Source organism: Syngnathus typhle, linkage group LG15 (genome assembly GCF_033458585.1).
Source record: "Syngnathus typhle isolate RoL2023-S1 ecotype Sweden linkage group LG15, RoL_Styp_1.0, whole genome shotgun sequence".
Taxonomy (NCBI): Eukaryota; Metazoa; Chordata; class Actinopteri; order Syngnathiformes; family Syngnathidae; genus Syngnathus; species Syngnathus typhle.
The window spans coordinates 4331405-4347815 of NC_083752.1; the positions used below are offsets into that span (position 1 = coordinate 4331405).

A 16411-nucleotide genomic window follows, 5' to 3' on the forward strand; every position below is an offset into this window, starting at 1 on the left:
TTGCACTCAATTTTAAGTTCGTCACATCGTTAATTGTAACTGTTGCAGCAATCTCACACCATTAATGGAGGCCTGACGCCTTCAAATAGCGAGGGGAAGAAGCGAGCACGTGCTAGATTACACTTACTTGGCTGTGATGAAATGGAGGTTGCATCAAATCTGGAATCACGACCTTTGTGATGATTACTAATAATAATGCTACTCAAACCAAGATTTGTGCCACTAATTATTTTATTGTATCGTTACATACAGACTAAAGCACTAATTATTGATATTTTACGTAATTTTCCTTTTTAAAAAGTTGCATTTTCTATGTGTTCACGGTGAAATGTTGCACATCTCCGTGGACTGTGGTCCTTTTCTGCTCATGGCAAATATGTTTCTCCAGCGCCCCCCTGTGGAACAAAAAGGAAATAGTTGAAACTATTGCCTATGCCAGTGTTTACCAATTAGTTTATTTTAACGATGGCACATAATTGACCACCAAAACAAATCTCATGGTAAACTAGTTTACTAATAGATGGACTGGATACACAGATTGAAAAAATTAAAAAAATGATACAATAATTTCTTCATCATTTTGCCACATTACATTGGTCAGTAATCATTGATCTACACATTTCTTTTTTCGTGAACCACCGTTTGACTGAATCGGCTGGCCGTCCGACGTCAGTCGTCCCCTTCGATTACAGTTGCCGGGCTCCTCGTGGATTATGCCCAGGCGGACGTTCCATTCGTTCCAGTTGACTTCCTCCACTCTAACATGACAAGAGAAAACATGCTTCAATTAGAGGTCAGATTTTTACACACGTTTCAAGCTCATCGTTTTCCAAACCTTCCATGACTTCACTTTGTCATTCAAGGTTAATCACAAACCTAAAACATCGACGCTGATCTTGTTCAGGAGGTGTGCCCAAATCTTTGTCCACCCCACAGCGAAGCCTCTTCCTCACAAATAATGGCAACTTTCTCTCTACGTCCAGGATGGTGATAGCCCTCTGACATATGGAAACAAAACACGTCAAACCAAAGCTGCTGAACCTAACCAGCCAGGGTAGCTGACCTGTAGCTTCCAGATGCTCGTGCTCTCCATGGTGATCTTCTCCACAGTGCGGTTCATCAGGGCGATGAGCATATTCAACAGCAGGATGTAAGTGAGAATGATGTAGAAAATGAGCAGAACGTAGAAGACCTCCTTGTACTGGTACTGCTCGGTGAACTCCATGTCACCCATGCCGATGGTAAACTTGAAGAGCTGCAGCGTAGTGTAGGAGATATTTCGGAAGGTGGGCTTCATGCACTCGGACTCGGGGTAGGTCGGTCCGAAGAGGCGGCCCTTTCCGGTGGTGTTCCGCGCAGGAGGCTCAATGAGCAGTGTGACCACAGCTGTGACAGAAGATAAAATGTCAACGATTCCATATGAAGAGAAATCTTTCCAAATATGACCATTATTAAAATACAGTAGGCTACTCGACCCAAGTGGGGAGAAAACTAGTAGTCCTACCTGCTGAGAATCCAAACAGGAAGACAGCATAGACAAACAGGAAGCGCAGGATATCGCTGAGTATCATCTGCAAAGGACGAAAAGGTTCCAAAATGGTTGCTGAAGGCTACCGTATTTTCCGCATTATAAGGCGCACCAGATTATAAGGCGCCCCTTCAATGAATGGTCCATTTTAAAACTTTGTCCATCTATAAGATATATACATTTGGTCCGCGGGCCGGACTTTGGACACGCTTGCTGTAGTGGCTCAATATTAGTCCATATACAAGGCGCACCTGATTATAAGGCGCACTGTCGGCTGTTGAGAAAATTGGAGGTTTTTAGGTGCGCCTTATAGTGCAGAAAATACGGTACTCGCAGTCCTGATATACGTACCTTCTGTATCATGACGCTGTAAATGCCCATGTGTTTGCTGCCCCTGGCAAAGTAGAGCAGGTCGACCCAGCTGAGCGCAAGACACAGCACCAGGAAGCCCAAGTACTCTTGTCTCCCAAAGACATAGAGAGCGGCTGCGACCATGAAAAGGATTGCCTGCACAAAGCTGAAAAAATGTCCATCATATTTCCGCCCTGTAAGTGGCTGCATTAGATAAGTGCTACTTACAAAAGAATATCATAATATCCATCAATCAGCAAGGTCTGCAGCTTTGGTCGTTTCTTCTTCAGATCCAATAACTGCATATAATTTTTTGATTGTTATGAAGTTGCTGAGAAGGCGAAAGACATTAGATACGTACCCCCATGGCAAAGAAATAGAGGTTTGCCACTGTTATTAGTAGCTGCCCGCAAAGATACAGGTAACCGGAAGTGTTGTGCTCCAGAGGGAACGGTGTCTGGATAGAAAAAATAATTTGAACAATTATGGAGTTTGGGCTTCAAGATGAGACAGCACAGTTTTCGACAGATACCTTTCCATCCTTTTTATTGTAGGCCACCGCAGTGAAGATAAACAGGTACCCAAAGTAGACCAGGAAGTTGAGACCAAACATTAAGCCTGCAAACCTCTTCCACTTGTCCTCCAGCATTTGGTGCAGAGGTTCTGTCTGGAGCATTTCATGGCGGTTCTGGGAGCAGACACGGAACATTTAAAAGCAGTCCAGACTACAAGAATGCACTTTAGGACTCACAGGGATGTCACTTCCATAGACCACTATTTCCAGGACAGACTTGTTGTCCGCAGAGTCCACTGAGGCCAAGTCGTATAAAGAACACTGGACTGGCCCGTAAACCCACTCGGTGAATTTACGAGACAAATGCTTGGTGTGGCACTCCTGGAACTCGCGCTTCAGGATGTGTGCGAGAAGCTGCCAAAAGGAATATGACATGTTTGTAAAGGCTCATCTAGTCATGCAAAATATTTCATCTACAAATGTGCTAACTGTTAGGTCACTGTGATTCTTTTTTTTTTTACAGTAAATCTCTAAAATAATGTAATTTTCTACATTATGTTGCTGCGCTTATAATTTCCAGTATAATACTGGAAACATTAGTATTATTCTTTAAATTAGTATAGTATTTTTCTGGATCACAGCTGCCAGTAAAATAAAATAAAATAATATATTATATATATTTATGTATGTATATATGTATTTTTGGTGATCCAGTAAAATACAATATTTTGTATTTATTATATTTTACAATAAACGTCTATGTTGATATTATTATTTGAAAATAATTGATCGTTTTTTGATATTTTAATTAAAAAATATTTCATCCATTTAAGCCGGAAGCGCATTACCGCATTTCAACCGCTACAGCCAGCAGCGCTGTTGCGTCTTTCTACCGTTAAAACCGGAAAAGCGGATTTTGTTTTTGTTTGTTTTGATTTTCTTGACTAATTATCGATCTCGTAGCCAATGAAATGCATCAGAATTAACACGTGCGGGCTCGTTGAATTTCCGGAACTTTCGAAATTAGTGACGACGCGCTTGACGAAATTGGTTAGTATAAGTTTGTTTTTATTATTATTGACAATTATCATTATTATCATTACATTTGATTAATTTTTATTTTAAAAAATGAGGTTTGATTTACAGTATTTTTATACTTTTGAATTATAATTACCGCACATTAAAAAGTGCTGTCTGTAATTTTTTGGTCGCCTTGGGCTTAAGTATAATAATTGACCAAAATGTTTATTATAGTGTTTGTATTTTACATCGTTGTAGAGTTGCACCGCATCAAATCATATGTTGCAAATATTTAGTTGCCTTATGTAGCTACTGAAAACTATACTTGTTATTGTGCCTTACCCCACTTTTTCCAGTCTTGGCAGCCAGTTTGAGGGGCGTCAGGCCGTTATTGTTTTCAGTCACCTCCAAGTTGAGTTTGGGCTTCAGCCGAGCCGTGGTGGTCAGGATGCGATCGTACATGCTAGCGATGAATAAATTAGTGTTCTCCTTCGTGTTGTCGGCCACCACCACCAGGGCGTGCAGCACCGTGTTGCCATGAGAGTCGGGCTCGTTTGGGTTGGCCTGCTGATACTCGTTGTCCAAGAGGAACTCGACCATGTCAGGCTGGTTTGTGCATGCTGCCAGGGAGAGAGGAAGCTCACCTGGGGATAAAGAAGATTGTATAAGAAAAATATTAGAATACCTTAATCAAATATAAGTGGAAAAAAGCAATCTGGATTTGAAAAGTCAGGGATGGCTTCACTTCTATTTGTAGTTTTGTTCCATTTAGGTGCAGCATAACAACTAAATGAAGCTTCACCATGTTTACTTTGAACCCTGGGCCCGATTTTCAAATAGTGGAGGACCCAGTATGTGACATGTTTGTGAACGTCCACAAGAGGGCGCTCCTCGCACTCACCAAAGTAGAAGTAGGGGTCTTTATGTGGCCGGAAGAATTTCCCAGAGGCTTTGGCGTGGACGTCGGCTCCTTTACTGAGCAAAAGTTTGACGTAGCTCAGACTCCTCCGCTCAATTGCGATGTGTAGCGCCGTCTGCCCTGTTTATTCATATACAGACGAATAAACAACGTAGCCTGGGATAGAGTCCGGTTCATCTTGACCCCTGGATATCGAATATTGATGCAAAATTTCCATTTACCTTGATAGTCATCGTCTGTTTTTTGTGCATTAACCAATTCTTTAATGTCGCCAATCCTTTCTGAGATGTCCAATAGTAACTCAACAGTGGGGTTCTTGCCGTCCTGGAGGTGCAGAAGGGCCTTCATCAGGGCAGTTTTACCATTCGACTTATCTGCAAGCGCGAGTTAATTTTGGAAGTTTAGTATCATCGGTATGAAGCAGTTGAATGAAACCTGTTAGAAAAAAAAAAGGGTATGTGGGGGACTCATCACACTCACACAGAGAGTCAGAGAGTTTCTTCATGTTTTGATGCAGGTACTGATGCAGTCCTTCCAATCTGGTGACATTACCGCTGGCCGCCGCTTCAAACAGCCTGTTGATGTCAAACGTCCGACTGTCTCTCTTGGTGTTGTCCTGATCGACACCTCGGATGCCTCTGGAAACACAAGGCAAGAGTTTATTTTGTATTTTTTTGTGAGAATTCTACTCCAACATGGGGATTAGTACCACTCAAAAATAGAAGTGAAGATTTTAGATGAACATGGAGAGTCTCACTTGTCAAAATTGAGGTTGAATCGTATTTGAGGTTTGGTGTCCTCCATTTCCTCCTGGTAGTCGGTGTCCATGGGGGCTTTGGGCGCCTTTTCTTTTGGTGCTTTGTGTCGACATCTCTCGTCCTCCGTCCTGTCGTCAGTTTCTAGAGAGAAAGTGTCTTTCTCTGACTTCTTCATCTCCGCGTCCAGAAGTCTACAAATGATGAGTATATGGAATCGTGATATGACTGTAACAGGACACCTTCCATACGTTAATGGAGACACTCTTACAGCCAACTATCCATTTTCTTTCATGCTTGTTGCCTTTAGATTTGTTTTGTGTTGCCTATCTTGTTTATACATTTTCCTTTGCATACTTACTGTTAAATGAAAATAAAAAATAAAATAACACAAAAAGAAATACAATGAAAACACAATCTGAAAAGTCAAATTGCATTTGTGGAATGTGGGAAAAGCGGAAGTTACCATGACGACAGAGAATCACCTCTGCAGCAGACATGTGATGTTTGTCTGCCACTGACTAACAAAGACTTTGTTTATATATTGAAAAAAATAAAAATCTCCATGACTGCCTCTTGGGCTGAAGACACAGCACTGATTTAAAAAGATTTTTTATTCACCCCTAAACATGCTAATGCAAAGTAATATTTTTGTTCCTCTTTTAAAATGGGGGAAATAAATGAGTCAGCATGGAAACTGAGAGATCCATTAAAAGAACATGATAGCGGCGGATGATTTAAATGCAGCAAGCTTTTAAAACTCTAATTGTGGAATAGACGGCATTTAATCCATCCATCCATTACAAAATGTCTAGAAAACAACACCAAAGTGCTTTCCTGTGATGTCACAATTTTCTTTGAGATTTCAGGAAACATTCATAATGTTGAAATAATTATATCAATGGACTCACCACAAAGAGATTCCGATTCCAGATTGTGGTTTCCTCACAAAACAATGGGATCGCCGTTAGGTTTGCAGCGGACTGTCGAGAATTCGTGTCCTGAGATGCTTGCTTAATGTAACACAGGCAAGATGAACATGAGGAGGGGAGGGGGTGGGGGGTGGAGTGACCCGCCCTGGAGAATATCAGAGCACATTAGCGTGGAGCTGTAAGTGCATGAAATGAGATGAGGATGTATTGACTGGCTGTGCACAAGCCCACACACATGCATCATGTATGAAAAAAAAAAACCAGCTCTCTGTTGATTGATTGATTGAATATTTATTGATCCCCAGGGGTGGGGAAATTCAGGCCCCAGCAGTATTCATACCACAGAGTGGGTATACAAAAGACACAGGCTGCCACACAACGGCGCCACAAAGAAAGCCAGAAAGTGCTCAAGATAAAAGCCATCAAAGCAAAACAAAGCTAAAAGACAAAGGAAAAAATATATAATATATAATATAAAGCGAATCAGTTTTTTTGTTTTTTTTGATAGACGTAACATTTATAAGCAATTTTTTTTTGCCCATCCTGTTTAGTTTCACTTCAACATGCGTGTTGTGTGATCACAGGTCCCGTGATCACTGAGTGATATTTTCTGCCATGCAAAGTAGGCTCAACTTAGTGTGGCAACAGGCTACTTCCTGTAACTTTTTTTTCCAAGACAGTCTGAACATCATTTTGAGTAAAAGTATTGACTTTTTTTTTTTTTTTAATCAGGCTCCACATGAAGCATAAAGTGGAGCATTTATTCACTTGAATAAAGCATAATATATGTGAGGCGGGCATTTCCATTCGTTGAACTGCTCCTTTGTCATCTTCAAGAAGCTCCTCAAAATTGTCAGTGCCATGCCGCATTGGTAGATCTGAGTCGGTCACAGAGGACCAAAGCGACGCCAACGGCAGAGTCCGCATCCCGTCCATATATCACGGGCTGGGCAAAGACTTTTTCCACTTCCTGTCTCAGCACCTGATTACGCGCCAGGGCGCTCCCGCTACCAACTATCCTGTTGACCCCCGCCTGCTGTAGCCGCTCAGGGGTCATCATGGAGGCCAGATTCTCCAGGATCCCATGGCAGAGAGCTCTGGTCACGTGACCCAGAGAGAGATTACTTATGGAAATGTTGGTCACGTGACCCAGAGTAAAAGGGGCGTGTCTCTCTCCTAGGACTGTTGGACGCACTGCCAGGTCGCTGCTTTCCTGGTTCAGAGCACAACTGATCATCTTCTCATATAGGGATTGTTCGCTCAGCTCCACACCTGCAACGTAGAGGAATTGGGAATGGCCGCTTTTTAAACTGAACCGAGCCGTGTGAGTCTGCGAAAAGACCAAAACAAAGTCGGGATGTGCATGCTTTGATATGATCCAAAAAAAAGTACACACCGAGTTCTTTCATCCATCCGGTGAGCATATCCACAAACGTGGCCAGGACATTCCCTCCGTTGAGCGCCGCCGCCACTGCCAAGTATGAAGAGTCAAAGTAGGGGAAGAAAGCAATGGACGATTCAGGCTGAGGACAGTCAGGAGGTTTGAAGTCAGCCGGCATGGCGAAGGTCAACTGGGCTGAGGTGCTTATGTTAAGAACTAGAATGACAAAAGGTGCAGTTGTGTGAGTTGAGGTTAAAATAAATGATGACTTAACATGCAAGGAGCAAGTTTAATATTGTTAGCATACGCAGTGTCAGTCAAATCAGCGTGTATAGATGTGCTCTGGTTTCCGTTCCAGTTTTGTTAAGAGTTTCATTAGAAAACTTTACAATTTTTTTTTTACCGTATTTTCCGCACTATAAGGCGCACTGGATTACAAGGCGCACCTTCAATGAATGGCCCATTTTAAAACTTTGTCCATATATCAGATATATACATTTGGCCCGCGGGCCGGACTTTGGACACGCCTGCTGTAGTGGCTCAATATTGGTCCATATATAAGGCGCACCTGATTATAAGGCGCACTGTTGGCTTTCGAGAAAATTGGAGGTTTTCAGGTGCACCTTATAGTGCGGAAAATACGGTAGTGGACAACTGCGATACAGCTGAAAAAGACTTCCTGTTTTCACCCGCATCTGTCTGCGCACTCAGGCAGGAGTAGACGGCGCACTGGAAGTCTCCCAGAGCGGCCCCTACTGGCGTGCCCGCCGGGATGCCGTGCCAGTCGGAACGAGTGTGACCCGCCGGCTCACCGGAGGGGACACACTGGGGAAGTAGGTGCAAAGGGAAGCCGACGCCATTGAGACTAGAACATGCACACACACACACGGGTTATGTGCAACATGCATTTAGTATAAAAGTTAGCACGTAACTCAACAAGTGTTACATACATGTCCAGATTCCACTGCTTGGAGGATGTGTTGTAGAAACCCCAGCTGGCTGCATTCTGGGGTGTCATGAGACATCGGTCTAACCCACACAATTTGGATACAATATAGTCTTGGATGGTGCCTGCCACCGTGAAGTCCTTAAGGAACTCGGGCCTAGAGAAGAATCACGCTCTTAGAATAAGATAAAAAAAAAAATTGCTGCACTTTCATCTCAAATCCATCGTGGCGCTGTTTAATTGATGAGAATTAGATCCATGTCCCAAAATTGATGTCCTGACTATGTGTGTTTTGCTCACCTGTGTTTCATATACCAAAAGATGGTGGCACAGCCGAATCCTGTGGCAACGGCGAGGTGCGAATCCGGTTTTGGAAGGGAGGACAGGAAGCTATTGCTGCAGCGGCCATCTTGCCAGGTAATCAGCTGACTGAAGTTGCCTCTGGACCAATCGCAACCTACAGTATGATGCCCATTTAACATTTTTTTTGCCTGGAGATTTTTGGCAAATTAAAAAGTTATGGGTGAAACTAGTTCTCCAAAGCCATGTGATCAGATTAATCTTTAACTGTTGTCCATGTCAAAGTACAAACAGGTACAAGACATGATCTGATCTTTTCCACTTATACTTTTCATGCTTTATAGTGATAATAACATTTGAGAATAATTTAGAGGCCAATGCAAAACAATGAGATGGTAAGTGAGCGCGCATTCTTGCGCAACGCGCATTGTAACGCAACCATATTTTGAAACTTTTGATGCATTTATAAAAACTCGAATAGTGCCGAAATAAAAATGTTTACCACTCTCAGCATTCCAAAACAAAACCCCGTGCATCTGTCCAGATACCCCGATGCTGCACACATGTTGCAGTTTGTCCGCTGGTAGCAGCCCGACGCACTGGTTAAGAGTTTCCAGAATCCGGCCAGTATCCTGCTCCTTAGCCTGGATATCGATAACACGAACCCGATAACAAGCAGATGTTTACGGCAGATGTTTGTCGAGCACTTACCTTGATCCCATTCGAATCGGCTAGGTCAGAAGCGGTTGGCAAACTCTGGCTTGCAGCAACGCTTCTTGATTCACTTTCTAATAAAACCGCTTTAATCGATGTCGTGCCCACATCTAAACCGAGAATGTACGGAGGCATACCAGCTGCGAACCGAACCTGATGCAGCTCCGGCTGAACTCGCTCTTCTTCTTTGGTGTTTGTCTTGATAACTAACTAGTAACTACACAAATGCATTGCTGCACCCACCTGGAAGTCATTCAGCAGAGCATTACATTAGTTCATATATTATATTATTTAAGGAAGCGTACGTTTTAATGTGTTTTTCGACGATATCACACTTATCCGGTGCACTAAAATCCGACGTTTTACCCGACATCGAACGCATCATTAACATAATTTCTGATGACTGTACGCTTTCCCGTTCCCATAATCCATTGCGACTAGCATGGACGAGGACTGACTGGTTAGCACTCCAAGTCGCGGTTGATAAAAATGAACGTGGCTTTTCCTTGCAGCAGCTCCGTGTTCAAGTCGACGAATTAATATTTTGCATATGATGCATTTGTAAGTGCGTTGTGAGGAGTCGAGAAGCCCTTCGTCATCCTTCCGGTAAGAACCACACGTCTCTTAGCATTAGCATGAACACAGTGTTAGCACGATGGTGCTAGCGATGCTAGGTTGTACGTTGAAATAGACTAGGGAAACCTTGCACAGCGCTGGTGCCGCCTATTTTACTGTTAAAAAAAACATTTTTGGGTCTATTACGATGTTTTCTGTAAGGCTAGCGTCGCCCGATGTAGATGCAGATTTACCCCTTCAAATGCCCTTCATGCTGTGCGATGTAAAAAACAGTGTAAATAAATTATCTGTTTTTTTTTCTTTTTCTGTTAATATCACCTGGCAAGTCAGTGCTTGTGTTTTTTCTTCCTTCTAAACATTAATGCACGTGATTGTACATAATTAATTCAAAGTTGTGTTGACAATAGAACTCATCAGCATCCGGTTGTAAATTGTAACTTGTGCATTCTCTGCAGACTTTTCCCGTGACCTGCGACCAGAGCAAAAATGGCAGCCATCGTAGCCAAACGAGAGGGGCCGCAGTTCATCAGCGAACTGGCAGTGAGGGGCAATGCCGCCGTGCTGGACTACTGTCGTACCTCCGTGTCGGCGCTGTCCGGGGCCACCGCCGGTATCATGGGCCTGACGGGACTGTATGGCTTCATTTTTTACTTTTTGTCCTCCTTCCTCCTATCTTTGCTGCTCATTCTCAAGGCCGGACGACGATGGAACAAGTGTTTTAAATCCAGGCGGCTGCTCTTCACTGGGGGCTTGGTTGGAGGGCTTTTCACCTACGTCCTCTTCTGGACTTTCCTCTATGGAATGGTGCATGTGTACTAAAATGACCCCCCCCCCCCCCCCCCCTTCTCAAACTAATTGCATTTTGTTTGAGCTGTAGATGAGCCAGAAATAGATTTTAATGTTATTCCATTATGACCTGCTGACACGACTATTTTTTTTTCTCTCCACACACTCAACAATGCCTTTAATTGACTCCAGGCCTCTCCTTATTTATGAGCCTGCCTAGGATTAGGTTTTGGATTGAAGTAACAGACTGTAGCACATGACATTCTAAACAAGGTGTAACTATTTGATGTTGCACTTTTCTGTACAGTAGTGAAGTTCAATACAAAATGTGATTAATGATTGGAATAAATACCTCTGTACTTATATGCACATGTCAGATCTTTGAGACAACATACATTCATTTGTACAATAAGACATTTGAAATAAATAGTGGTACACTCACATTTTAACGGTAGCACACAGTTCAAGGCAGACAATTTGTCATTGAAATTGGATGAAGCAAATTTCATCTCAAAATTTGCAGGGATTAAAAAAAGTAATCTAGGTTAATCAAAGCAACTTGTGCTCATTTTTTAAAAATTAATTTAGCAATTGAACATTTTCTGTTTTGACAAAAATGTCAAATGTATTTAAATAATATATTTTAATCCAAATTATATTCCTTAATTCAAATTTAATATATCCTTGTCAATACGGTGATGAGACCATCGTTGCAGATCATTTTGATGTTGTTTTCAATTGTCTGAAGCAAATGTGATATGAGGCTTTGTTTCCGCACCCTGCAGAGAGAGGGTGGTAGCGTACCGCTGGCCCGTGTTGCGTGGAATGGTGGGACCCCGCTTATTTTTCATTGCCTTGTTCTGAGTCTCCATGGCTTCAATGTCCTCTGTCTTTTGTATGGAGTTAGTAGCCTCTTTTTCTGCAGCTAGTTTCCTGGTTTTCCGAGTCCTTTTCTCTCGGATTGACTCGCGCTCTTTCCTGAAATATGCAGAGGCAGAGATTTGAATTGTGAAGAAAACCAATTGATCATTTTTCCCAAAATAGGAGGTGCATAAATCATACTTGAAATTGATGATCTCAAATTTCTTGTTTCGATAGAAGGAGCTGGTGTTCATCATGTACAGCAGGATCATATCACATACAAAAGCTCCCTGGAAGGAGAATTAAAAAAAAGATCTCAATATCATTCCATACAGTACAATTCAAATTTAGCAACGATATTAAGACGATAACTCACTATTCCTATAAGAGCAACACCTGAGCCAATGGCAATTATTGTGGGAATAATGTTGAATTTTCCAGCCTGCAAGAAGCAAAATAAAACAAGAAATATTCAGCGTCGTGACAAATACTGAAATCCTAATTTCCCCAATCACAGCTACTAACCTGGCCATTGATCATGATGTCAAAACGAATTCCATATACTTTATACAAAGTGCGAAATGTTTCCCCATTTTGATCCTTAAAGTATCTGGCGTATCTGCAAGGAAAAGACATCAGATAGTTGAGTGACAAAAAAAAAAAAAAATGGGGGAACAGAGGTGACATACCTGAAGTTGTACCCTGATGTGACAGAGTTATTCAAATTCATGTCCAAACGAGTGAAGCTGTATTCTGGATTACACTTCGAGTAGTCCTTATCCAAATCGCAGTACCACTCAATTAATATACCAACAGACCCACCCTAAAATTAAAAAAAAGAATAATCAGAAGATAAAAAGGTTTTTTTTTCTCCTATATTTACATTAATATCTCATTAGGTTATATATTGGAAAAAGGAGAACAGATTTTTTAAAATTACATTCTGGCACTTAGTACCTTTGCAGCCATGTCCTGGAAGTCATGTCCAGCACGTTTGATCAGATCTCCAAGTCGAAATATAGGACAGTAAGGATGGTCCACTTGGTCGTAGGAACATCTTTTCAAGTAGCTGTCATCAGCTGCATCAAGGACGTTGGACCTAAAAAAGTGAAGACAGCAAAACCCCCCAAAAATGATTATTATTCTGCAAATATTTTATAACGTTTATTAGCGTTTGGACCTGACTGCTGAGCATCTTAAAAAAGCTCTTACCATCTGTCATTGGGCTATGACCATACCATTGGCATGCCTACCTTAATTTAAAACCCATTACGAGCAACTGTTGAGTTTACCAATGCCAGTTAACGGCGTTTCGGATTACCCGTCGAAAAAGACGACGAGTCAGGAACCCGAAGAAAGATGTGCTTCATTTCAATGAGTTCATGATGTATGTTATTGCCATGACTAGTGCCATCTGTCCACAACACTTGAAATGAAAGGGGGGGGGGGGGCAATCTTGTGTGACACCTGTCCACAGTTAGGCTCGTGTCAAGGGCATCTAGCTTTCACTGTCTCACTGAGTGCAATGCACAGGGCGTATTAATAGAAACCACTCTGCACTATTTAAATCATGCACGGGCCACATAGTATAGTTCTCAGCTCGCTTACTGATCTATGGAGGCACGCCATCACTCATCCCCACTTACTTTGAAAATTCAAACTTTGGGAACCTGATGAAGTTCTTGATGTAAACGGTGAAGTTCTCGGCTTCGCTCAGTAATGGTTCTCTGGGAGGGAAGATAGGAAACGGAACAGTTGTTTAAAAGGAATGGCAGCTTCGTAGGGAGTTATCGGTAAAAAATAGAAGGTGTGAAAATGTCTTGAGATACCCACATGGGTCTCTTGTTGTACTCTACAGGACACCAGGCATGAATCTCGCAAGTGCCGGTGCTGTTTATACACAAGCCTGTTTTAATTCCTGATGGAGAGAGCAACGTTGGTCCAACAGGGATTGGACCAAATCAATTACAATAAGTGGTACGTTGACTTTATAAATATAAAATAAAATTAGGAGGGGATACTCGGGCCACGCCCCTTAAAGACACACGACACTTGTAACAAATGAAACGTCAAAGTCGAGGTACCACTGTATTGCATGTTGTCAAAACACAAAATAATTAGGATTTGGAAATTAGGAAATGCTCCTCACCATGCCCTGCTATGACAGTTTCCCCCTCAGTGCAGTCATCATCACTAAGACATTGGCCATTTGGTACCTTGATACTCTGTGACATAGTAAATGATATGTAAATAATATTTGGTCATCCAAATGCAGAAGTGATGATATTTAGGCCATTACAGAATTGGAAGACATTTTCTGGCCCTCAAAATGATATTTCAAATAATGCGCAAATTACGGAAGCACTTGTGGGATTTATGGTTCTTCCGAGAGAAAATGTAAACAAACTGGAGTGTTGACTCAATATTATTTACTGTAAAATACCAAATATCTCTCGGGCATTCCTAAAATAAATGTCATTAGTCCCTCACGTTTGATCACACATATAGATCAAATATAAATTATAGATGAAATATAGCAAATAAAATAAGTTTATTGCTAATTGCTACGTCATCCTTGTGTCGTGACATTTATTAAATGATATATATTTAAAATAGTATTATGTTCTGAAGTTGTGTTTTTCCACAAACACACAACCCTGCTACTAAATAAAGCAATTTAAAGAAAGAGAATAACTCATGACAACTAAAAGACATTAATATCTAAGTTTTTCTTTACCAGTTAGCTTAGCAGCAAATACAGCTTCCATGTACGCTTGAGCAAAAAATGCTAACATTAGCATTGATTTGCAACCCAATTATTCTCAGTCCTGTGATTGTACTCACAGTAGTAATTGAATTTAAGTAATATTGAAGTAAAATCCACCTAATTTAATTATAAAATAATAAATTAGCTGTTTTTTAAATACATATTTTCAGGTTCCTGACTATCTGTAATAGGGTTGCTCCAAACACAACAACGATAAGACGAGACTGAGTTGGATGAATCAAAAAATATGGTTTATTACAAGTTGTTCTTAAAAACATAAATGGGAAATTATAAAACGAACGCTTGCTTGCTGGCTAAATTGTCCTCCGATTCTGGAATGAGCCATGAAATAACACGGAGACTGGCCTGTGTGCACTCACCTCGGCACAGAAGCCCAGCCTCTGATTGGGGGTCTCAATGTAATTTGTAACCACGAAGAAAACCTGCTCTCCCTGCACAATACAATTAAGGTTTGATTCATTCTAATGAAGAAGGAAAAGGTTAAACGAACCCCTGGGGAAGATCAATACTGTTAAATGTCAATTAGGCAAATTCGGCTGCTAATGACATCTAGCTAAATCATATTCCTTCTTGACAAGGGGAGATTTTAATATACGGTACATTTGGCGGAATGACGTAGTCCTCGGCACTCCACAGGTGAAGGCCGCTCTTTGAGCTGTTGGTCAGTGTGACGCCTTTGAGCTTGGTGATGACGGAAGATTGGATGGCCTCCTCTCTTTCTTGGTAGCCCTTCTTCATCACAAACACCCACCTAATGCATAGAGCAACAGCCATGAGATTTGTCATCAAGTCTCACTTGCTGCTCACTCTTTGTCGGACATTTTTTTCTAATCGAGAGCATTCTAATCAAGTTTTCTTAGAACGTGGATTTTCTGTTTGTCTTGTCACTTCAATTTCACTTTTGCATAATTTTCTTACATACGCTGATGTGACATCACACACCTTCTGAAGGATTAAAAAGTATTTATAATAAAATAACCCCCCCACACACGCCCTGCCACTTTAACAGAGCAAATCACAGGACTTGCACAGGCACAACTATTTTTAACTTTGTGAATCACTTTGTGGAAGGTTAGTTTGTGCAAAGGCACCATTGGCGGCAAGGCATGATTGCACCTTACCCGATTATGTATCCCAGCACGGCCAGTTGGTAGATTCGAAATAGTATTCCGATCTTTCTGTTCTCTGCGATGACATACTTTTCCGTCTTGTAGTTGAGGAGGGAAAAGAAGAAGGTGCCCCAACCGGCCATGTCGGTGGTCGTGTGAGGGAGTGAGGAAGTGAGGGAGCTCAGCTGGTTGACTCGTCAAAACCACTGTCACTCCAACAAGCTCCTCCAACATGCCTGAAGGCAACATGAGCACACATCACATTCAACCATCTAACAGGCTTTTAAGATGACTTTTGAACTTCAGTGTTTTTCTTTTATTTGTCGGGGGGGCTCATTTATCAGGTCTTTCAAAAATGAATATTGAACCCAAATAGTTTTTGCATAATTGCAGTTGAAGTTGTGGGCCCATAATCAATTTTAGGGCCCTCTGTTTCCGGAATAAATCAGAAAAGTGCCATCTAAATTCTTTATTTCTAATTATGGAAAGGGACAATTGCTCATTTACAATGTCGACCTGATAACAAAGGGCAAGGTAAAATTCTAAAGTAGAAAAAAGTGCAAATACAAAACATACTGTTAAATATTTTTATTCTTTGTTTTTGGTCTTTCTCTCTTAGTACAGTACTCTTGTTTAAATAAGTGTGAATTGTTTTAAAAGACAGTTGAAAATAAAATACGTTCTGTAAATGTTATAAAAACATGCTTAGAGTGTATTTAAACAGGTTGTTCAGGAATTTTCATTTATTATTGCAAAGACAGAAACGTAATCTCCGACTCTTTGTTCTACAGTGACATCTAGTGACTGAATTGTGTAATTGCATCACAGTGTCAGGACCGCAGTTTTAGGACCCTTGTTTTTTGCCAGATCACAAATGCAAAGATAAGGTGGTTGAGAAAGGCCCAAAAAACTCCAATAGTCACAGTCTAGA

At 41.4% G+C, this 16411-nt stretch overlaps 4 protein-coding genes across 6 annotated transcripts; 1 reads left to right on the forward strand and 3 right to left on the reverse strand.

The window, feature by feature from the left end:
• Positions 1-213: 213 nt before the first annotated feature.
• trpv1 (transient receptor potential cation channel, subfamily V, member 1) lies at positions 214-6156 on the reverse strand. Its single transcript, XM_061298634.1, has 16 exons — positions 5999-6156; positions 5090-5281; positions 4813-4970; positions 4554-4706; positions 4315-4452; positions 3756-4057; positions 2631-2807; positions 2412-2567; positions 2241-2336; positions 2108-2178; positions 1880-2045; positions 1505-1571; positions 1064-1386; positions 877-998; positions 640-758; positions 214-395 (listed from the first exon to the last, which is right to left on the reverse strand). Exons 2-16 carry the CDS (start codon positions 5263-5265, stop codon positions 319-321), a joined length of 2301 nt encoding a protein of 766 aa, XP_061154618.1. The 5' UTR covers positions 5266-5281; positions 5999-6156; the 3' UTR covers positions 214-318.
• A 134-nt stretch (positions 6157-6290) lies between these two features.
• shpk (sedoheptulokinase) lies at positions 6291-9722 on the reverse strand. 2 transcript variants are annotated; one of them, XM_061298679.1, is made up of 7 exons: positions 9358-9722; positions 9149-9290; positions 8647-8803; positions 8351-8503; positions 8090-8265; positions 7416-7616; positions 6291-7291 (listed from the first exon to the last, which is right to left on the reverse strand). In XM_061298679.1, exons 1-7 carry the CDS (start codon positions 9493-9495, stop codon positions 6873-6875), a joined length of 1386 nt encoding a protein of 461 aa, XP_061154663.1. In that variant the 5' UTR covers positions 9496-9722; the 3' UTR covers positions 6291-6872. The 2 variants fall into 2 exon arrangements, with proteins under 2 accessions (XP_061154663.1, XP_061154664.1); XM_061298680.1 differs by having other exon boundaries at positions 9334-9722.
• On the forward strand, positions 8188-11087 carry emc6 (ER membrane protein complex subunit 6). Of its 2 annotated transcripts, XM_061298735.1 has the most exons (3): positions 8188-8233; positions 8668-8763; positions 10392-11087. In XM_061298735.1, exon 3 carries the CDS (start codon positions 10423-10425, stop codon positions 10753-10755), a length of 333 nt encoding a protein of 110 aa, XP_061154719.1. In that variant the 5' UTR covers positions 8188-8233; positions 8668-8763; positions 10392-10422; the 3' UTR covers positions 10756-11087. The 2 variants fall into 2 exon arrangements, with proteins under 2 accessions (XP_061154719.1, XP_061154718.1); XM_061298734.1 differs by lacking the exons at positions 8188-8233; positions 8668-8763 and adding an exon at positions 9781-9966.
• Positions 11088-11375: 288 nt separating this feature from the next.
• p2rx5 (purinergic receptor P2X, ligand-gated ion channel, 5) lies at positions 11376-16048 on the reverse strand. The gene is made up of 12 exons (XM_061298683.1): positions 15493-16048; positions 14972-15122; positions 14731-14802; positions 13733-13808; positions 13417-13501; positions 13230-13310; positions 12541-12682; positions 12273-12406; positions 12109-12202; positions 11960-12025; positions 11785-11873; positions 11376-11700 (listed from the first exon to the last, which is right to left on the reverse strand). The coding sequence occupies exons 1-12, from the start codon at positions 15621-15623 to the stop codon at positions 11457-11459; spliced, it is 1365 nt and encodes a 454-aa protein (XP_061154667.1). The 5' UTR covers positions 15624-16048; the 3' UTR covers positions 11376-11456.
• Between the last annotated feature and the right edge of the window lie 363 nt (positions 16049-16411).